At 37.6% G+C, this 22872-nt stretch overlaps 1 protein-coding gene and 1 long non-coding RNA gene across 2 annotated transcripts in view; one reads left to right on the forward strand and one right to left on the reverse strand.

Annotated features, from left to right (window-relative positions):
• ELOVL4 (ELOVL fatty acid elongase 4) overlaps window positions 1–10016 on the reverse strand; it is a 31072-nt gene extending 21056 nt beyond the window's left edge. Inside the window, exon 1 of the mRNA XM_008684854.2 lies at window positions 9623–10016. Coding sequence (XP_008683076.1) covers window positions 9623–9722 — 100 coding nt within the window. The 5' untranslated portion in view covers window positions 9723–10016. The remainder of the gene's footprint in view (window positions 1–9622) is intronic.
• Window positions 10017–10116: 100 nt separating this feature from the next.
• Window positions 10117–22872, forward strand: part of LOC121105722 — a 29491-nt gene continuing 16735 nt past the window's right edge. Inside the window, exons 1-2 of the long non-coding RNA XR_005838354.1 lie at window positions 10117–10412; window positions 11074–11142. This is a non-coding gene — a long non-coding RNA (uncharacterized LOC121105722). The remainder of the gene's footprint in view (window positions 10413–11073; window positions 11143–22872) is intronic.

Below are 22872 nucleotides of genomic sequence, written 5' to 3' on the forward strand. Positions count from 1 at the left end.
ATATATATATATAATATATATATACACACACACACATACACATACATACATATATATATTTTGGACCCTTGAACAACATGGGTTTAAAACACAGGGAACCACTTAAATTTCAGTAAAAGACAATACTCAATTTATTTTCCTTATGATTTTCTTAATAACATTTCTTTTCTCTAGCTTACTTTATCATTAAGAATACGGTATATAATACTATAAGAAAATATGTTAATCGACTATATGTTATGGTAAGGTTTCTGGTCAACAGTAGGCTATTAGTTAAACTTTGAGGGAGTCAAAGTTTATACGTGGATTTTTCACTCTGCAGGGGATCGGCATCCCTTAACCCCTGCATTATTCAAGAGTTAACTGTGTATTTTTCCCCGAGGCCTCTTATTGCCCCAAATCCCCCCACCTTTTGGCATTGTTTTCCTTTTCCCTATGAACGGGATTTTATGAATATGTCATCATATATATGTGTGTTTGATATAAAAGAATGATGCCTCACATCCTGGAAGCCAAGACAAAATGCAGATAAGTGATTTCCTTCTCACCCCATTTTCACATTTTGTTTGACTTCTCGGAAAATGCTGTCATAAAACTTCCTCCCTGTGCTCATCTGGGAGTTCAAAGTCCAAATATACCCCTTAGTGCCACTAACGATCTTAAGGATTTAAGAAAATTGAAATGGTGTTTCCTTTTGGAAAAAAAAAAAAAAGACTGAAGGTACTAATTGGAGCATGTATATGTGTTTTAATGGGAACTATGGCCATAATCTTCTCTTGCTAAGAGTTCTATAAGCTTAATATCCAATGGGTACAATACTATTGGTCCTGAATTTATCTCTTTTCACTAATTACCAATAGTGTCAGGTTCTTACGCTATGAACTTTGGCAAACATTTCCATAATTCTCTTTGAGTATACTTTCTTTGTCCTAGCCACTCCATCACATTGAAGTCAACTACATCTTCTCAGGTTAAATACCATTTTTTATACTTCACATATGTATACTCATATATATGATTTAAATATATAAATTTATATAAATAAATATCACTTTCTAGTTTAATCTCATACAACAGCCCTTATAGCACCTTTGAGTATTTCAGATGTTTTCGCTTAGATTACCACTGGTGGTATCACGAATTTGTTCAGATTTAATATTCTAAGTAGTGACACTATATAGATAAGATAGCAGTATAAGATAAAGTAAGAGAAAATATATATAGGTCAGAGGATTAATTATTGCTTTCCTGGTTGGCTGGTGTGATCGGGAGACAAGAGTACTGGGCTAAGAGACAAAACAACCTGTTAAGCCCATTTTCACTACAGTGTTCATCCACAGGTGACTTAATTTCTATGACTCTCAAAGACTTCTAAAGATACAAAAATAACAATGCCTGCCAGGCCTATCTTCCAGGGTTGTGAAGCTCTTGGTAAAATAGTAAAGCAAAAACAAAGGCAAGTTTGTCTTCCTTGTTATTTGCTACTTTCTAGCCATTGGGTACTTTTTTAGGCAACAGCTATACATTCTCTTTATAAAGCCATTTTACTGTAAGCTGAAAAAACAAAAGAATTGTCAACAAAAATAAACTAGCCAGTTAGTTTACCAGCAAAATGAGTTTATGCGAGGATAGCAGAGGAACTGCAATTCTGGACATGCAAACCACGGTGAAACACAGGCAAGCCCTGAGAACAAAGGAGAGCATCCTTTTAATAGAGGGAAAAACAAGTTGGGAGGAGTTGTTGAGAATGATCCATTGGCTGAGGGTGAGAGTTCGGGGTTGTGGAAACTTTTCATTAGCTGGGTTGCTGCTGGGCAAGGAGAAAATCTTCCTTAAAGTAAAAGTTAAAGTAAGCCTCTTCCTGTGGGTTAGAGTGTGTAAAGTAGACTGTGACAACTGGTATATGCCTGAGAGTTCCCCCTTCAGAACTTCCCAACTCCATTTAAAATTTTATTTGTTTTTTATTTTTAGTAATCTCTACACCCAACGTGGGGCTCGAACTCACAATCCCGAGATCAAGAGTTGCATACTTTCTGACTGAGCCAGTCAGGTGCCCCCCCAAATTTTATTCTGAATGTGCTTTTCCTTTACTCATTTTCACAGAATCTACTGTTTTATCACTGAACACTAAAGAAAGATCATGTCTAGAGATACTATATTAATTTTATATGAAATGTTTAAAAAATCATGGTAAAAAGACATAATGTAAAATGTACCTATTCTGAAGTGTACAGTTCAATGATGTTGAGTATATTTACATTGTTGTACAACCAATCTCCAGAACTTTCTCATCTTGCAAAATAGAAATTCTATACCCATTGAGCAAACCCCCATCAGACCCTGGCAATCAACACTCTACTTTCCGTTTCTATGAATTACACTACTTTAGAGACCCTATATAAGCGGAGTCATCAAGGCTCATCCACGTTGTGGCATGTGAGAGAATTTCCTTCCTTTTTAAGGTTAAATAACATTCCATTGTATGTATATACTACATTTTGTTTACCCATTCATTCACTAAGGGACATTTTCCACCTCTTGGCTATTGTGAATAATGCTTCTATGAACATGGGTGTGTAAAACTATATGAAACTCTTTAACAGTATATATCTGTGCTTAAGTTTTCATTTGATAAATAAAAATGAAAACAAAGCTTGCTCCTTTGAATACTTCAGTTCAAAATCACAAATGCCTTTCTGTGATTACATCTAACAGGGAGTAACTGATTCCTTCACTGGATTAATGCATTTGCCTTTCAAATTCCAAGACATATTCTAAGTAAAATGCGATCACAAAATATATTGAGAGGTATTTAAGAATGACAATATTCCATAAAGAAAAACATATAACAAAAACAAGATTTTTTAAATTAACATTTGGTTAAGGAACATACTTACACCAAAATTATTTAATTTCTCTTGTTTTCCCCATACGCTAAGACCTATATATTTGTAGCAATTTTACAAGAATCTTAAGCCATGCTTCCAAATTTTAGAAATGCTCATAAAGTGCCTATAACTGAAAATCTTTTGTAATGACATATGATAAAATTTTGCATTTTCTGTAGAAAAAAATATAAAGTAAGATTAAGTTTAGACTATTTAAGCCATGACTTTAGGAGAATATGAAACCCAAAGGATCATGAACAACTTGCCCCAAACCACCTAACAAGCGATCCTCAGAAGTTGTATATTACATAATAAATGTAATATACAATTATATATATTACATATATAATATATAACCTAATTCTTTAAAGTTATTGCTATTATTTTTGACAAAATAGATAACTCTTGGTTATTCAAGAAATACCTAGATAATTAAATAGGTCCAGTATTATGGCAACAAACACAGTGCTATGTCAAAGCAGGTACTTAAATATCTGTATCCCTTTCTTTTTCTATTACTTTACCTATTTTTTATGGAGCAGGTAAGAAAGTAAAAAGGATTAAATATGAATCTATTATTTGTTCTATCTTAGCAACACTAATAATGGGTGTGTTGGAAAAGATTGGAATTCTTGCACAGACTGAGGTTTTTAAATTACTGATCAATGTATGTTTATTTGAAATTGTTTGACCTATTTGAAGAATTTTTAAAATTTCATATACATCCAGAATTTAACAGCCTGGTGAGACCTTAGAGATTACCTAATTCAACTCTCTCAATTTACAGATGAAAAAAAAGTTGAGTTTGGAAAAACAAAGGGACCTGTCCAAACTCTCAAAGCTAATTAGTGAGACTAAAGCCTAGGACTAAAGCGTAGGTCATCTAAATCCCAGTCCAGTGTTCTTTCCTTTCTTTCTTTCATGCTGCCCTCCTCACTTCCATACTCATCACAATACTTCTGCATAGACAGGGAAGAGAGAATTATATCTCATTTTATATCTCTTGAAAGTAACTGTTTTGTGCTAATAAATGATTTAATGGTTTGATTTCTTCATTAAAAATAGTCAACATCAATTGAATTTATTGCTAACTTATGATAAAGATCATTAAAAAAAACTTCCTACAATTTAGTGTGTCACCAAACCTTACTAGTGTTTAGCTGCCAGAATATATCACTATTTGAAATTATTCTAGATTAAGGAGGTTATCTCTTGATACATATCAAATCAACAAATACAAGAGCACTCCCTAGTGTTGGGGATAAAAATACAAAGAGCGAAAGGATAAATAATAAAAAAGGTTAAAATAGGTCAAGACAATAGAGTTACAGAAGGAATGGCACAAGGAAGTGCACAAGCAATTGCTAAAGGGAATGGGATCAGATGAAGGAATGAACTGCTCCAGGGTACCATGGCCAAGAAAGCCTTTGTAAAGGAGGGCTTTGTAAAGGAGGTCTCCTGAAGAGACAGAGGAGAAAGGGCGGTGAAGGCAAAGGGAACAGTGTGACAAGAAAAACAAAGATAGATATGTGCATGTTTTACTCAAGGGGGAGTTATCCAAGTTGGCTGGAGCTGCAGGTCTATGGGCAAGGATATACTGGCTGACCAGGTTAAAAAGGAAATTTGGAAACTTGGTTTTGAAAGGCCGTGTGTTTCCTCCCTTCTTTTTTCTAAAAATCAAAACCCTGATGAGTTTTAAAAATGTATGTGAATTCATTCTCATTCGAAGAGAAAATAAAACAATAGCACCTTGATTTTTGAACGAAGAAATGTCCCGATCATGAAAAGGAAAAAAAGAACCATCTACACTGAGAAAAGACAGATTCTGTCACACGACACTTCTCTATGTTCTTATATATCTAATTTGAAATAATAAATGACTTGATAAATCCTAAAATAATACTTAGGTTACTAATATTAAATCACTAATGACATTATCATGTGACTTGAGGAAAAAAATCTAACAACTTCAATTTTAGAAGGATGACCACCTCTTTATGGCTCACAAAGGCACAGTCTGATATAATCACCTATGTAATTCTTAACACCTTGTCTCCCTAAGCCAAAAAATCTAACTGTATAACACTGTGTCCTGGCACCAGTTCTAGAATTTGCATTGTTTTACTCTCCTGTAATTTTATCTGTGATTGGATGTTCTGCGATGAGGCAGGGAATAGACAACAGTATGAGATATTAAAGTCCAAGAGTCTGCCATCAAAAATAAGAACCAAACGAAAAACAAAAAACCCTAAAATGGTATGGACCTCCTAGAGGTTTCAGGGAGGTTATGAGAGAGGATAACTCTGAAGGAGTTCCTCACTGAAAACACTGGCTAAGGGAGATCCCATGTTAAGAGCTGATGTTCCACATATTTGTCCTTAATTAGCTGCCTAGAATTTAGAATGTCTTTTCTCGAAGAAACATTAAAAATGGTAACTAGGTTTCCAGGCTAGGCTAAACAAACAAACAAAACATATTTTAGATAATAACAAAAATTAAAGACTATACATTGACTGTGACAAATAATTATACTAATGTAGATATACTGTAAGATACCTGCTCGTCTGGGACCTAGAACTCCATGGGACAGACCTTTTACCCCACCTTATTTGAGCTGAGTTAAATGCCCCTTCCCATCAAGCCCCCAGTTTCAGCAAGCCAGGATGACTCAGTGACTCTTAAAAACATTCCCGGTTTCCATGAATTTTTAGTCTTTGATGCCCTTCTCCTTAGTCTACCTATCCAAATACTCTCTGACAATATACACATCACATGATGACAGCTAAAATATTCTAAAAATAGAATCTTACAACTCAAGACTGTGGTGCAGGTAAAAGAAATGAAGATAAGAATAGTAAAGCAGGACTTTTCTGACTTACCTATGTGCCAGCTAGGCCTGATTCTGACAGATCACAGATCATGCCTTCAGACCATGATACCAAGCAAGGTGGAATAGCCATGACTTCATAAGCGCATGGGGGGCAGTGACCAAGTATACTCACTCTCTCCCCGGAGCCCAGAACTATTCCTACACATGGTAAGTAATGAGGAAAGAATAAATGATTATATAAGCCTTGCTTCCAAATTTCATCATCATCCTACAGCAGTCCTCCTTCTTCCTATACTACTCATCCCCTTTTCTGTTCTGCCCCTCCAACGTGAATTTAAGGCCAGCCAAGCTGGCCTTCGATGCTCTAAGTTCAAAACCCAAGTAGACACAAAGTTTGTATTAAAATATGGGCTACTGGGGCGCCTGGGTGGCGCAGTCGTTAAGCGTCTGCCTTCGGCTCAGGGTGTGATCCCGGCGTTATGGGATCGAGCCCCACATCAGGCTCCTCCACTATGAGCCTGCTTCTTCCTCTCCCACCCCCTGCTTGTGTTCCCTCTCTCGCTAGCTGTCTCTCTCTGTCAAATAAATAAATAAATAATCTTAAAATATGGGCTACTATATCTGTATACAGAGAGCAATGCCAACCACCGCCCCCCCCCACATGCACGTGTGTGTACACACTTCATGAACAATGGATGTTTAAAAACATGTGGTCAAAAAAGAAATATGGCGGCTCAGGAGATAATCTGGCCTTATTGTAGGCATGCTGGCTATTAACTCTGTAGGATGCTTCCATGCTAATTTCAGTTACACAAAAGGCTACTAATAAGCATTTATTAAAATAAATACAACGGATAATGTAGATAATTTGGGTATTTATAAGTTGGAGAATATTAAGATTCACCAGTTTTAAAAATTTACATACAACTTTTGAGCCTAGGATCCCAGTCCTAATAATTCTAATGTACCCATAAAGTAAAAGAATAAAAGAATAAAATACAATGACATCAGAGTTCCTACTCCCATGCCACCAACTAGTATAAAGTTCTACATCAGTCTATACTTTCCTATTAATATAAACTGAGATTAACATACTTGTTCAAAGTATCTAAAAATATAATACAGGGAAGTAGAAAATTATTTTTGTTGTTTTTCTAAAAATACAGCTTTTTCAGAGTTTTAGCACCGATGTATAAAGTATTAACAATTACAGTAAAAGTAACATTTTCTGTGTTAATACCCTATGGGTCATATTCTGTATTTGCTAGATATGTGCCTTTGAAAAACCCAGTTTTTATACATTGCTTTGAACATTGCTTTATGTTTTATTAAATAGCACCATTTGATATGATAGGACAAAATGGTATTTCCCCAGAAACTGTTTGCTCTGGGGCAGAAATCTCTTGAATCACCAAATATACTCTACAAATCTATAACTATTCTTATTATGACAGTCCTAAGTAAATATACTTATTTACACTTAAGCAGAAACTTCAGTGGAGAGAAATAGTTAGTAACTAATAAAACAAAGGCAGAAGCATAGAACTACAGTCTGGGGATGAAAGGCACAGAGCCTAGTTCATATCTTGCTCTCTCTGAATAATTTGTATCCTTTCGCCACACTCAGTATGATTTCTCAAGACCATCTTTCTCTCCACCCATTTGTATTTCCCCCTCTTTCCAAACATCTGACTCATTTTTATTCAGCCTCATGTAATAAGTTACTCTTGTATTTCGAAACTCATTCACTCAGATTTTCGTGAAATTATAGCAAAAGGAGATCCTCGTGGAATCAAAGCAGTGTGAATGAGTCAAAGAAAGGGAACATGGAGAGCATGGGATAGAGATGAAAGGAAATGGGAAACCATAGGATTCAGGTCTATTCTGCCTGAATCTAAAAAATATTCCTCCTCACAGCAGCAAGGCATAACAAACTATATTCCACTAAGCCTCTAAGTTGGTTTAAGAAATATCATCTACCTACACTAGGTAGCTCATTACAGAAAGCAAGGAAGCAGTTTCAGGTTTCGTAAGTGGATAGCCAGAGCATGGGTGAATACCTCCGTCGCTCTAACTTGCTAGTGTTCCAGTGGCTACTCTCACTTCTCAGACTTAGCCTACAATATTATTTCATATGCCCTTCACAGGGTAGTAGCAAGCTTTCACATGAAGCAACTGCACAAAATTTCCTATCTCATTCATAATATTTTTTACACGAGCACTATTAAGAAGGAATTAACCAACACAGAAAGGTGTGTTCTACCTTTGTGCTCAGTTTGTCTTTCTGAGACTCAAGAGGTTGGGAAGCTGAGATAGGAAGGGAATGACAGACAGGAATGAGAACTTTTGGGTGTGGCTCTGGCTTATGGAGATTGGAGAACCTTCACAATGTCTGAACTCTGAAGTATGCAAAGCGCAATTATCTGCCAAAGCTGATGTTCAGCTCTACACAATTGTGTAATGGGAAACCCTGATGCAATGTCTAAATAACCAAAATCACAGAGATGAAGGGAAGGGTATATCCTTCCCAGTTTTTGTAGGTACAGCATAACCTCAGTGTAACAGCACATAGAAGAAAGATTTAAGGAAAGACTCCATTAAAAACTGCCTTTTAACCAGTTTCAATTGCAATGGCTAATTAAACAGCTTATTTCTCAGTGCCAAACTTGAGATTCCTACTAAAGAAGTTAAAGTCGCATCAATGTTAAAGAATCATTTTGTCACACTCGGAAATAATTCCAGCACACGTTTTCTCCACAAAACGTATCCCACGTATTGTAATCATGCTGTAACCACTGTTCCATTTACACTAACAACAAAAACTACGGGAATATATTTTCATTTCTAGGGAAAGGAGGCAGAGTCACAACATGTAACAGTCTCTTCCACTGCTGGGATGCAGTGCAATACTGCAAAAGGACTAGATAATTTTAAATCATAAGATCATTGCTAAAATCCCGTTGGGCTAATTTTTTATTTCAAAGGCCTTTAAATGCTTTAAAACTAAACGCAACTGAAGCAAATTAAGAAAATAAATGGTAAAGTGTAAAAATAACATAATAGCACAACTACTTCCACTAGTGGAATCAACCAATTGACAATCCCTGTCAAACAAACTCCAACCGCTAAAGGGGGAAGTTTGCTAATTTAAGAAAACTGTATATATGTAGGCTGCTGGGACAACCTCTAGGTGCTGCTGTAGAGACCCCCTTCGTAAAGACTGACTTCTTTCCCGGTATTTTAGCCTCCCCCTCCCCCTAACTGCACTGCACTGCGCAAAGCCATTACAGACAATCACTTCAAACATATTTGCTGTTGAAAAAGCCTCAGAAACTGACTTTCTTCAAGGTTCAAGAAGCCAAACAATGGCTTTTTATTTTTTTATTCCAAATTACACTATAGATGGATGAGCTAGACAAAATACTAGCAGGTTAGCAGGTTGTGTCAAAGCAACCAGGAGGCCGAAGAAGCAAAACCACAGCTACCACTAGAGCCCTCCTCCTTCCCCCAGCCATCTCGCCAAATGGACCATTACTAAATGTTAACATCAATCCTGTGCATAAGTTAAAACTGTCAGATCTGAGATTAGGAGATGTGGGAGTAGGGTGGAGTGGTTCCTGCGACGAGCTCTTAGCAGCACAGACTCCATCTGATATGTAAGCTCCAGCATCCGAGAAGCTGAAGAGAGATGGAAGCTCGGAGGAAAACCGTGCGAGCGTCGCGGGGGGGGAGGGGGAGGCCTTAACGTTCGGATCAGATTAACCAGTGCCCGACCGCGGTCCCCGCGCCCCCGCATCTCCTCTGATCCGCAGCATCCCAACAGCCCAGGGAGCGAGGGACTGCAGAGCCGGGGACTGGTGTCTCCCGCAGGGCCGGACGAAGACAGGGAAGCCAGCCGCTTTACCTGTGATGGACCAGGTCCAGCGGTAGAACTCCACGGTGTCGTTCAGCGCCGTGGACACCACGTTGAGGACACTGCCCGGCTCCGAGTCCAGGAGCCCCATTTCGGCGGTAAGCGGGTGCCGGCGGCAGCGAGAGGAGAAAGCGGAGACACCGTGGGAGGGGTGACCTCAGAGGCGACGGCCGACGGAGCGAGCGGCAGCCGGGGACCCCTTTAACGGCGGCGGCCCAAATGCGTCTCCTCCTCCTCCTCGGGGCGCCGCGGCGACAGGGATGCAGAGGCCGCGTCGACTAGCCGGGCGGAGTAGAAGGTACCGTCCAGGCTCCTAGGAGAAAAAGGAGGAGGAGGAGAAGATCCGCCGTGAGCGCCAGGCGCTGCACCAGTCTGCCGCCTCGCGCCGCCGCCGCTCCAATCTCCTCGGCCCGAGTCACGTGGCCGCGCGCGAGGCGGAGGGGCCTGCGCCCCTCCTCCCGCCCGCGCGCTAGGACTCTTGCGCAGGGATGCGGCTGTCGTGGGACCGCGAGAGTGAGGTCCGCGCAGGCGCGCGCCGTCCCACACCTCTAAGTCTCTCACCCTTTCCCCGGTCGCGCGGGAGCAAAACACCTGGGCCCCTCTTGGCTCTCCACCCCCGCCAGTCTCCCCAAACCTCCTTCTCCGTCTCGCTCCTCAGAAGGATGATATGCCGCACCTGCGGAGGAGTGTACAGCCTTCCCACGGGTGACCTCGCATCCGCCCCCGATGCATCTTAGGAAACAGGACGGGGAAGAATGGGCGTTTTGTGGGCAAGGATGAGGTACGCGAGGTACTTTGGTCCTTACCTGTCATTCACTTTTATTTCCTTTGGGTTCAATTTTTTTTTTCACCCCCACCAGCACATGCCTGTCATGGCAAGAGAAATGCACAACTTATCCCTCTAAGTTAGTCAGGTGATATTTGTCTTCCAAGTTGCAGTGGTGGAGAATGGATTTTGGGGTCTACTCATTAACCAGTTTACGGATAATTTGAATGAATGCTTGCATGTGTTTTGTAAACTTTTTAAATATACATGGAATAATCAAAGCAATATAATTGTCTTAAATAAGGTCGTTATAGCTTCAGAGAAGGAGGAGGACCGAGAGCAGACTTACAGTTAGAGAAGTCCTCTTGGACCTGAAGGAGTTGAGATGAATGTGAAAGGATCATTGTTTCGCAAAGGACAATCTAGGTGAAAGAGGAAAAAATATTTTTTATTTAAAAAAAATGTTTAGATAATAAGGTGGGAGGCAGCAGGATAACCTACCCCTGAAAGTTGAACCCCCTGAAGAGTAGAAAATATACACTACATACAATCTTCATTTGATAGTTTCTGACATCAAACAAGACCTTTGAGAATAGTTTGGTAAACTTCTCACCTACTTGTTACTTAAACACAGGACCTACTCTCTGTTTAACCTTTCCTCCAATTGTTGGTTTAGGATACTCCATTTAGAGTCCACGGAGTCAGGTGTGTGATTGCTTCTGCTCTCTGACACTATTAAAATAATGTGAGTGCTGTTTTTTTATTATATTTCTTTGATATATTTGTTTTCCGTTGATTTGGTTGTATATTCTTTGACTTTATTTTATATTGGGAACGTCCTAGAGGATAAAAATTATTTTCGGTTCGTTGAGGACCTAACTCAGTGCTATAAGTAATATTTATGATGATGTCAAAATTATAACATACGTATTACGGAATTTGAAGACTATTGTAAGTCACAGGAGCTTTAGGAAGAGAAAAGATAATTAAATGTAATTGATTTATTGTTTCAAGCAACCAGTCTTCTTTAATGCTCTCTCCTGAAATTAACCAAATAAGATGTAATTTATCAAATATACTTACCAGATTAAAGTCTTTGGATTGAATTATGGTTTCTCAAGTCTTAACCCCAAGTTATGTGTATCATACTGATTCTAGTAGATATATATAGGTATATATATAGAGGTATGTAAATCTCTCTCTATATATACATACATTTTTTAAAAATCCAGTCAAGTTGTAATACCTGTAGAGTAGATAAAGATCAGTGCTCTACTCATGTACTTTGATGACCTAGCAAAGTTCAGATTAGTTTGGCCTTCATCTAGAAAATTTATTACTACTTTTATATTGTGAAATCCTGGATGCTTTTTATGGAGAACAGATCCCCACCCTCACCTGTATTCATATGCACAAAACATTTTTTCCCAAGTTTTTTTAAAAATTCTAATTAGTTAACATGTATGGTAAAATTGGTTTCAGGTGTACAATTTAGTGATTCCTCACTTACATAAAACACACAGTGCTTGGGGCCCCTGGGTGGCTCGGTCAGCTGAGCATCTGCCTTCAGCTCAGGTCATGATCCCAGGGTCCTGGGACTGAGCCCTGAGTTGGGCTCCCTGCTCAGCAGGGAGTCTGCTTCTCCCTCTCCCTCTGGCTCTCCCCACTGCTCGTGCTCTCACTCTCTCTCTCTCTCAAATAAAATCTTAAAAAAAAAAAAAAACCCAAAACAGTGCTCATCACAGGTGCCCTCTCCTCAGTTTTTTCTCTATAGTTAAGAGTCTATTATGGTTTGCTTCCCTCTCTCTTTTACTTTTTTTTTTTTTAAGACTTTTTATTTATTTGACAGAGAGCAAGCGATAGAGCACAAGCAGGGGGAGCAGCAGAGGGAGAAGCAGGCTCCCCGCTGAGCAAGGAGCCTGATGCAGAACTTGATCCCAGGACCCTGAGGTCATGACCTGAGCTGAAGGCAGATGCTTAACTGACTGAGCCACCCAAGCGCCCCTCTTTTGCTTGTTTAATACAATGTGAACTTGTTAAAACAGCTTCAGACATTTTTCTAGCCTCTTTGTAGTAGAGGCCAACTGAAGTCGCTTCATTCACTAGGGGGCGCCTGTCACATATAAGAAAATCCCAGACAAGTAATGGCAAATCTAAGTCAGGAGTGGCACTTAAGATTTCCTCCACAGTACCTGGAAGGGTAGTATGTTTATTTGCATTTATGAGCTGTCTAAATATAAGCCAAGAACAAGAACCCTAGAACTTACTCACTCAGGAGCTCCATTACACAGCATAGAGACTAACAGTCCAGTACATACTCAATTCACAAGTGGTTTACAAACACTAATGGCTGACCAAGCCAAAGCCTACCTAAGCTGTGCAAAGGGAAGGAGAACTGCACATTTACTCACCTAGAGTGGCAGCTATCTAACCAAGATCTTGGTGGCATCATGACAGAACAAAATCAAACATAAGCATCCATAGTATCTGCAGAATTTTTAGGACTAGAGTTCTTTGTTATGGGTTAAATTCAAGTAAGATAAAGTTATCTACAGAAACTGAGAGAGGATAGGATTATAATAAAAATTGATTTTTTATAAAATTTCAAAATATTTTAACATTTCTTACAGCCCATACAGAGTTAACAACATAAATCAAGCTATTCTAGTGTTTCTGCCTTTCCACATTGTCCATAGCATCAGCAACCTGTGCTTTCAAAAAAAAAAGTGAACCTAGGAATCTGTTGAATCAGGAGTGAAAACAAGTAGCTTGATGAAGAATTGTAGAGGGGCACCTGGGTGGCTCAGTCATTGAGCTTCTGCCTTCAGCTCAGGGCGTGATCCTGGCATTCTGGGATCGAGCCCCACATCAGGCTCCTCCGCTGGGAGCCTGCTTCTTCCTCTCCCAATCCCCCTGCTTGCATTCCCTCTCTCATTGGCTGTCTCTCTCCCTGTCGAATAAATAAATAGAATCTTAAAAAAAAAATTGTAGAAAGACCTTAAATCTTACAGAGGTAAATTGTAGATAATACAGAAAATGGAGAAAATCATTGGTAATACAGTTGACCCTTGAACAACACAGGTTTGAACTGTGTGGGTCCACTTATACATGGATTTTTTCCCCATAAATATATTTGAAAAATTTCGGAGATTTGTAACAATTTGAAAAAAACTCACAGATGAACCACATCATCTAGAAATATCAAAAAAAAATAAAAAATATGTCATGAATGCATAAAATATATATAGGTACTAATCTATTTTATCATTTGCTACCATAAAATATATGCATATCTATTATAAAAAGTTAAAACTTATCAAAACTTACCCACACAAACATTTACAGACCATACATGGCACCATTCACAGTTGAGAGAAATGTAAACAAATGTAAAGATATAATATTAAATCATAACTGCATGAAATTAGTACATACTGTATCATTATAATAACTTCATGGCCCCTTCCTGTTGCTACTGTGGTGAGCTCAAGTGTTGCCAGTAACTGCTTAAAGCACTGTGCAATACTAATCATCTCTGTGTGAATAGTTTGTCTCTCCATTAAACTGCAAATCACAGTAAAAAGAGATCTCTCATGGTTCTCACATATTTTTCATTACGTTTAGTGCAATACTATAAACCTTGAATATCAAGTTTATATCATGGGACCTATAAAAGTGTTGCTAGAGATGCTGGAAGTGCTCCCAAGAAGCAGAGAAAAGTCATGACATCACGAGAAAAAGGTGAATTGCTTGATAATGTAGCATAAATTGAGGTCCACAGCTGCAGTTGCCCGCCATTTCAAGATGAATGAATCCAGGTTAAGGACCGTTGTTCTAAAAAAAAAAATAGAAAAGAGAAAACATGAAGCTGTTACTGCAGCTCTGCCAGCAGGTGCAGAAACATTGCACTTTTTGCAGAATCCCTTTTATCTCATACTGAAAATGCAGCTTTTATGTGGGTTCAGGATTGCTGTAAGAAGGGCACAGCTATAGACTCTAATATGATTTGAAAAAAAGCAGTTATTGTATGACACCTTAAAACAAAAGGAAGCTGAAGTGTGTGATGTTGCAGAATTTAATGCCAGCAAAGGATGGTTTGATAATTTTAAAAAGAAGTTTGGCTTTAAAAATGTCAAGATAACAGGAGAAGCAGCTTCTGTCAACCAAGAAGCAGTAGATGAGTTCCCAGACACCATTAAGAAATTGAAGAGAAAAAAAGAAAGAAAGAAATCATTAAGGAGAAAGGATATCTGCCTAAACAGGTTTTTAATGCAGACAGAAGTACCCTTTTCTGGAATAAAATGCCACAAAAGACATTCATTATTAAGAAAGAGAAGTGAGTATCAGGATTTAAGGCAAGAAGAGATAGGCTAGCTGTACTGTTTTATGCAAATGCAATCAGGTTTATGATCAAGACTGCTCTTATCTACAAAGCTGCTAACCCCTGAGCCTTGACGGGAAAAGATAAACACCAGCTGCCAGTCTTCTGGTTGTACACCAAGAAGGCCCGGACAACAAAAAACCTTTTTCTGGATTGGTCCCATTAATTCATTGTCCCTGAAGTCAGGAAGGACCTTGTCCATAGGGGATTGCCTTTTTTTTTTTTTTTAAGATTTATTTATTTGTTTTAGAGAGAGAGAGAGTGAGCAAGCAGGGGCAGAGAGAGATAGAGAACCCAAAACAGACTCCCCACTGAGCTCAGAGCCCGAAACGGGGCTCAATCCCAGGACCCTGAGATCAGGACCTGAGCTGGCCACTTAACCAACTGAGTACCCAGGCACCCCAGGGATTGCCTTTTAACATTCTTTTGATATTGGACAATGCCTCTGGCCACCCAGCACCCTAGAGTTCAACAGCAAAGTTGTTGAAGTGGTCTACTTGCCCCCAAACACAGTATCTCTAATTCAGCCTCTAGATCAGGGGGTCGTAAGGACCTTTAAGGCTCATTACACATGGTTCTCTGTGGAAGGGATTGTTAACACTATGGAAGAGAACCCTGATAGGGAGAACATCATGAAAGTAAGGAAGGGTTACACCATTGAAAATGTCATCACTGTTATAGAAAAAGCTGTGAAATATGTCAAGCCCAAAGCAATAATTTCCTGCTGGAGAAAACCATGTCGAAATTTTGTGCATAGGATTTATGACAGAGTCGATCAAGGAAATCATGAGAGAGATTGTGGATATGGCAAAAAACCAAAATAAAACAAAAGGTGGTGGGGTGAAGGGTTTCAAGATACAGGTCTTAGAGAAATTCAAGAGCTAATAGGCATCACACAACAAGAATTAACAGAAGACAACTTGATGGAGATGAGTGCTTTTGAACCAGTGCCAGATGATGAGGAAGAAGACATAGAAGAAGCAGTGCCAGAAAACAAACTGACATTAGACAATCTGAAAGAAGTGTTCCGATTATTCAAGACTTTGACTGCTTTTATGACAGACCCTTCTATGATACATTTGCTTTATAATCAACAGTGGAAGAAAGATCGGTACCATATAAAAACATTTTAGAGAAAAGAAAAGGCAAAAAAAGTCAGATGGAAATTCCAGTGCATTTCTGTAAAGTTACTGTGAGACACCTAGTGTGTTTGCCTCTCCGGCTTCCCCTTCCACCTCCTCCACCTCTTCTGCCTCCTGAGGCAGCAAGACCACTGTTCCTCTTTCTCCTCCTCCTGAGCCTACTCAGTGTGAAGATGTTGAGGAAGACCTTTGTGATAATCTGCTTCCACTTAATAAATAATAAATAATCATCATGACATACAGTTAACAAACTTATCTGTTGTGTATGTGTGTGTGTCTTTGTGTGAAAATGTCATAACTGTCATCATCATCATCATCATCATTGCTTAAGTATTCATTGTGTAAAACACGGTGTGTGGGGCTTGTACAGAGTTGGAGAGCCTATCCTTATATAGGCATAAGGTGAGTGATATTTAATAATATCCCTGTATACACAGTTTTGTTAACTTGTCTATTTTCTTAGCATAAATTTTTATAAGGAAAATTTATGAGTCAGGGAGCTTTATATATTTATTTGTCTATTTTTAGGGAGCTTTAATTTAAAAATTTTGATACATAATTACCTTCCAGAAATGTTATATCAATTCACAATTCCACCAAGATCTATGAAAGTGTGCTTATATCCCCATACCCCATTCTCCTCACTGAATTTAATTATGTTTTGTAATCATTACCAATATCATAGGCAAATATTATTTCATTGTTATTTAGTAGTTTATCATATTTACTGGCATTTTAGCTTCTTTGAGAACTGCCTATTTACATTCTTTGCACACTATTATGTCTATTTTTCTTACTGATTTATAAGAGATTTTATGTATTAAAGTTAATGTTTGTCTGCTATATATGTTGCAAGCATATTTTCCCAGTTTATTTGTCTTTTACTGGATTTGTTATAATACTTTTCAACTGGGTATGTTGGAGGCTGGAAATAAGTTAGACTCACCTACTACCACCTCCAAAAGAATTATGTATGAGAATGTCTCGTGGTCATTTTCAAACTGTATAACCTCTGGAAGTTCTAATTCACACTTCAAAGAGTATATGCTATTCCCTTTCCAAGAATCTTTTTTTTTTTTCAAGCTTTTCAGGAATCTAAACTGCAAATAGCTTACATTGGGTAATCACCATATTGGGGTCACCCACTATGTACACCTAGCCTATAGTCTTTCTCTTTTATGGTCAATGCCACTGGTCCAGTCTTCCTTCACATAGCCATCCTTTAAGGCCATGTAGCCACACTTCAAGTCATGCATTCCAGAACAGAGTGATAAATATGTCAAACCATGGTATTTCTGCCAGCTCTTCCTGGCTTGGTTACACCAAGAAAAGTTCTGTCACTCTCAAATGAATATTGTCTGGGTTTCCAGTTCCTTCATTCACTATGTCCTATCACATATCCACCTTTACCAGTGATAAAAACCTTGACCAAGAAATCTGATAATAAATGGAAAGTGTCAAGGAGAATGCCTCTTCACCCTGCTCTTGTCTTCCCATTAGTAAAAGTGAGTCTGGTTTCATTGTAGGACAAGATAGAGGGGTTCTTGAGGGGAAATTAATCATCATTACAGAGGAGAGAAATTGGCTATATTTCAAGAACTTAGTATAAAAATATGACTCTTGGCTCCAGGCCAGTGTTTAGCTAATTCCAGAAGCCATCTTTCGTGAGCCATCCTGATATTGTGGGAATGCCTTAAGGAAAACAACTGTATGTGAATGAATTTAAAGAAATTTTCTAGTCATTAGCTGCAGTGTTTTGGGCCTCGCAACTGTGCAGTGGGACATGCACACAAAATGAATATACAAAAATGAATAATGTCCTTCAAACCTTGGAGAAACCACCTTTATTCTGAAGAACCCATACACAAAACTAAAAGACATCAATAGAGGGAAAATACTGACTTTGATACCATCATTTATACATCTGGTCCTTTTTTCTCTTTTTTTTCCTCACCAGCTCCTTCTATTCTTTCTGACCTTTGAATGTTAGAGTTCTTTCTGGTTGCTTTATAGTCTTCTCTTTTTCTTATAATTATATTTCCTGCCTAAATTATTTGATCCATTCTCCTGGCATTGGTTGTCACCTGTTTATAACTCCAAAAATGTGTATCTCCAGCTTAGATCCTTCTTTCAAGCTCATATCTTACGTAATACTTTCTCTTTGATGTGCCTTAGACATCTGATATTCAGTGTACTAGAACCTATTTCCCCCTACATCTGTTCTTTCGTATTTCTCTGTTTCCACACATGCCAAAAATCATTACTGGCACTTTATCCTCTCTTACCACTGACATCCAATCCATGACCATCAGTTCTACATGCAAAATTTATCTTTGACTTCTTCCACTTACCTCAGCTCTACTACATATACTTTAACCTAAGCCTCTGTTATCTGCTGCACCTTAATCACCTCAATCACCTCGTAACTGAACTCTCTGCATCCATTTCTCACCGACAATTTATTCTCACAACAGTTTAAGTACTTTTTAAAAACTGCACACCAGATCATGGTGCTTCTTGACTTAAAACTTCTTAATGCTCCCACTGCTCTTAGGAAGCTTCCAAGCCTCCACATATGCCCCTGCCATTTCTGCCTTCACCCTACAATGAAGCTATTCTTGACTTTCAGTTTCTTCAAAGAGCCAAGCTCCTCCTTGCCTCAGGGCTTGTGCACACAAATTTTCCCTTTCTTGAAAGGCTCCTTTCATAACCTCCTCTATTAAAGTTAACTTCCACTTTACTATTATCACTTCCATCAAGAAGCTCTTCCTGATTTCCATGACTAGGTTTTATATGCCTTCATGGTATCTTGCACTTTTCTATCACTATTTATATCATTTGATATTATGTATGTATATATTACAGAATAACTGCAAGTAAGAGTGTTTAAAACATGATAGAAGTTTTTCTTCTTATGACTTAGAGAAAATTTTGAAGTTTTTCTTTTTATGACTTACTTGAAGTTTCTTTTTATGACTGTAGGCTGACCAGAGCTAGTAGAAAAGGGTCAGTAAAAAGTAAGCATCTTACAACAATTTCAAAATAAAGTAATTTTTAGACTAAGGTCAAAACTAGACAAATTCAAAATCTTTGTCAAGGACTGTAATACCCATCTCTTATATTTGAATAAATGGACAAAAATATAGATTTGTATCGCAATGTAAATCACTTGACCTTGCTGAGGCTTATGAGATACTAAATCCAATTATGGCAAAATACATATTCTTTTTAGTGCACACAGAACATCCACAAAGATCTAGGATTTTCTGGATCCTCAAATAATTCTCAATAAATTTCAAAGTATTGAAATAATATACCCTATGTTCTCTGACCACACAGGAATTAAATTAGAAATCAATAACAATAAAATACTAATAAAATTGCTATTATATATATTAAGCAACATGATCTTAAGTAACACATGGGGCAAAAAAGAATTAGATAGAGATGAGAAAATATCCCAAAATGAATAATAATTAAAACACAACTGAAATGTGTGGAATGTAACCAAAGCAGCTGTGAGAAGAAAAGAAATAACTTAAAACACTTTTATTAGACAAGGAGAAAGATTTACAATCAATGCTTTAAACTTCTAACTTAAAGAGCTGGGGAGAAAATCAAAATAACAGAAATAAAATAATAAAGAGCAGAAATAAAAGGAAATAGAAAATAGCCAGTTGAGAAAATCAGCATAGCCAACAGTATGAAAGCCAACCTTTGAAAACATTAAGAAAATTGGTAAGCTCTGAGCTAAGATGAAAAAAAGAGAGGGAGAATGAAAGAAGGATATTATCATAGAACCTGCAGGCATGAAAAGGATAATAAGGTAATATGAACAACTTTATGCTGGAAGATTTGATCAATTGGATAAAATGGACTAGTTCCTCAGAAAATGTAACTTACAAAACCAAAACAAGAAGAAATGTGAAATCTGAATAGCCATAAACTATGAGAGAAATTAAGTTTGTGATTTAAAAATGTCCCAACAAAAAGTTCCAGGCCTAAGTAGCATCATTGCCAAAATCTATGAAACATTTAAGGAAGAAATGCCAATCTTACACATTTTTTTTTTAGAATATAGAGGAAAAGATAATTCTTCCCAACTTATTTTATGATGTCAACATAACTCTTATATCAAAATCTAACAAGGACTTGTCAAGAAATGTAAAGTACAGTCTACATTCCTCATGAACACAGATGTAAAATCCTTTAAAAATTTATCAAAGCAAATGCAACAGAATATAAACAGGACAATACATCTTTGATGTGTGTGCACCAAATAACAGCATGTCAAAATACATGAGGCAAAAACTAATAGAACTGCAAGGAGAAGTTGAAAGCTCCATTATTATAATTGGAGACCTCACCACCCTTTTGAGTAGTTGATGGGTGAAGCAGACAGAAAATCAGTAAGAGTATAATTGGCCTAAACAACACTATCAGTCAACCTGATCTGATGTAAAATACTCTTAACAACAGTAGCATATGCCTTCTTCTCAAGCTTATATGGAACATTCACCAAGGTAGACTATATTCTAGGTCATAAACACACCTTAACAAATTGACAAGAATAGAGTCATACAAAGTATGTCCTCAGATCATAATACAATCAAACTAGAAATCAGTAACAGAAAAATAACCTCAAATATTTGAAGATTAGACAACATATTTCTAGGGGCGCCTGGGTGGCTCAGTTGTTAAGCATCTGCCTTTGGCTCAGGTCATGATCCCAGGGTCCTGGGATCGAGCCCCACATCGGGCTCCCTGCTCAGCGGGAAGCCTGCTTCTCCCTCTCCCACTCCCCCTGCTTGTGTTCCCTCTCTAGCTGCATTTCTCTCTGTCAAATAAATAAAATCTTTAAAAAAAAAAAAAAAGACAACATATTCTCAATAACACATAGGTCAAAGAAGAAGTTTCAAGAAAAATTTTAAAACATTCTGAATTAAAATGAAAATACAGGGGCGCCTGGGTGGCTCAGTCGTTAAGCATCTGCCTTCAGCTCAGGGCGTGATCCCAGCGTTCTGGGATCGAGCCCCACATCAGGCTCCTCTGCTGAGAGCCTGCTTCTTCCTCTCCCACTCCCCCTGCTTGTGTGTTTCCCTCTCTCGCTGGCTGTCTCTCTCTCTGTCAAATAAATAAAATCTTTAAAAAAAATAAAATAAAATGAAAATACAACATTAAAACTTGTATGATGTGGCAAAAGCAGTGCTTAGAGAATTTTTTTACAGCATTAAATGAATATATTAGAAAAAGAGATCTAAAATCATTAAGCTTTTATCTTAGGAAGCCAGAAAAAGAAGAGCAATGTAAATTTAAAGCAAGCAGAAGAAAAATTAGAAGAGAAATTACTGAAATTGAAAACAAGGAAACAACAGAGAACAATCAACAAAACCAAAAGCTACATCTTTGAAAACAAAAATAAAATTGATAAAGGTTTAGTAAAGCCAAATAAGGTTTAAAATTGATAAGCCTCTAGCCAAACCAACTTTAAGGAAGAAAGGAAAGAAGACACAAATTATTAACAGAAATGAAAGAGTGCTCATCGCTACTGGTTCCATGGACACTAAAGGATAATAAATGAAGACTGAGCAAATCTGTGTCCACAAATTTGATAACTTAGATGAAACAGACCAATTTCTTGAAAGACACAAATCACCAAAATTCATAAAAAGAGAAATAGAAAATGTAAATGGAATCTGTTTTAAAAATGTAATTAATAATTCATAACCTTTCAAAAAAGAAAGTACACAGTCCAAATGGTTTCACTGATAAATTCCACCAAACATTTAAGGAGGAAATAATACCAAATTCTCTACAATCTCTTCCAGAAAATAGAACCAGAGGGAACACTTTCTAACTCATTCTATGAGGCCACAATTACCACAATACCAAAACCAGATAAAGACATTAAAATAAAGGAAAAACTAGAGACCAAAATGTCTCATTAACATAGATGTAAAAATTCTCAAGAAAATATTACCAAATTAAATCAAACAGTGTATAAAAATAATTAGACACCAAGATCAAGTGGGACTTATTCTAGTTATGCAAGGCTGGGTCAATGTTCAAAAATCAGTATAATCCATCATATCAACAAACTAAAGGAGAAATTCTTACTGGTTTTACCAACTAATACAGAAAAGGCATTTGACAAAATCCAACATCTATTCACAATAAAAACTCTCGGCAAATAAGAAATAAAAGAAATTTCCTCAACTTGGTAAAGAATCTCTACAAACAACCTACAGCTCACATCATATTTAAAATGACAAAATGGATACTTTCTCTTTAGAATAGTGAACAAGACAGGATGCCTGGGTGGCTCAGTCAGTTAAGCATCTGCCTTCAGCTCAGGTCATGATCCCCAGGTCCTGGAATTGAGTCCCCCATCAGACTGCTGGCTCAGCGAGGAGCCTGCTTCTCCCTCTGCCTGCCGCTGTCCCTGCTTGTGCTCTCTCTCTCCCTCTGACAAATAAATAAAATCTTTAAAATAGTGAACAAGACAAGGATATCCTCCCTCATTACTCCTATTCAACATTGTACTGGAAGTGGTAGCCAGTGCAATAAGAAAAGAAAAGGAAATAAGTGTATACAGATTGGAAAACAAGCTATAACACTGATTATCTATATGGAAAATCCTAAAGAATCAACCACAGCAAAAAATTTTTGGCACTAATAAGTAAATATAGGAAGTTCATAGGATACAGGGATAAGATACAGCAGTCAATTGCTGTACCAGTAATGAACAATTGGAATTTGAAATTTCAAAATAGTATCACTTACAATGGCATCTATGAAAATTAAATATTTAGGTATAAATTTAATTTAGGTATATAATCTAAATTATATACAAGTTCTATATATAGAAACTACAAAACCCTAATGAAATAAAAAAAATATATAAGTAAATGGAGAAAAATGATATTCCCTGTTCACTGACTAGAAGACTAAA

This window comes from Ursus maritimus, unplaced genomic scaffold (genome assembly GCF_017311325.1).
Source record: "Ursus maritimus isolate PB19 unplaced genomic scaffold, ASM1731132v1 scaffold_29, whole genome shotgun sequence".
Classification (NCBI taxonomy): Eukaryota; Metazoa; Chordata; class Mammalia; order Carnivora; family Ursidae; genus Ursus; species Ursus maritimus.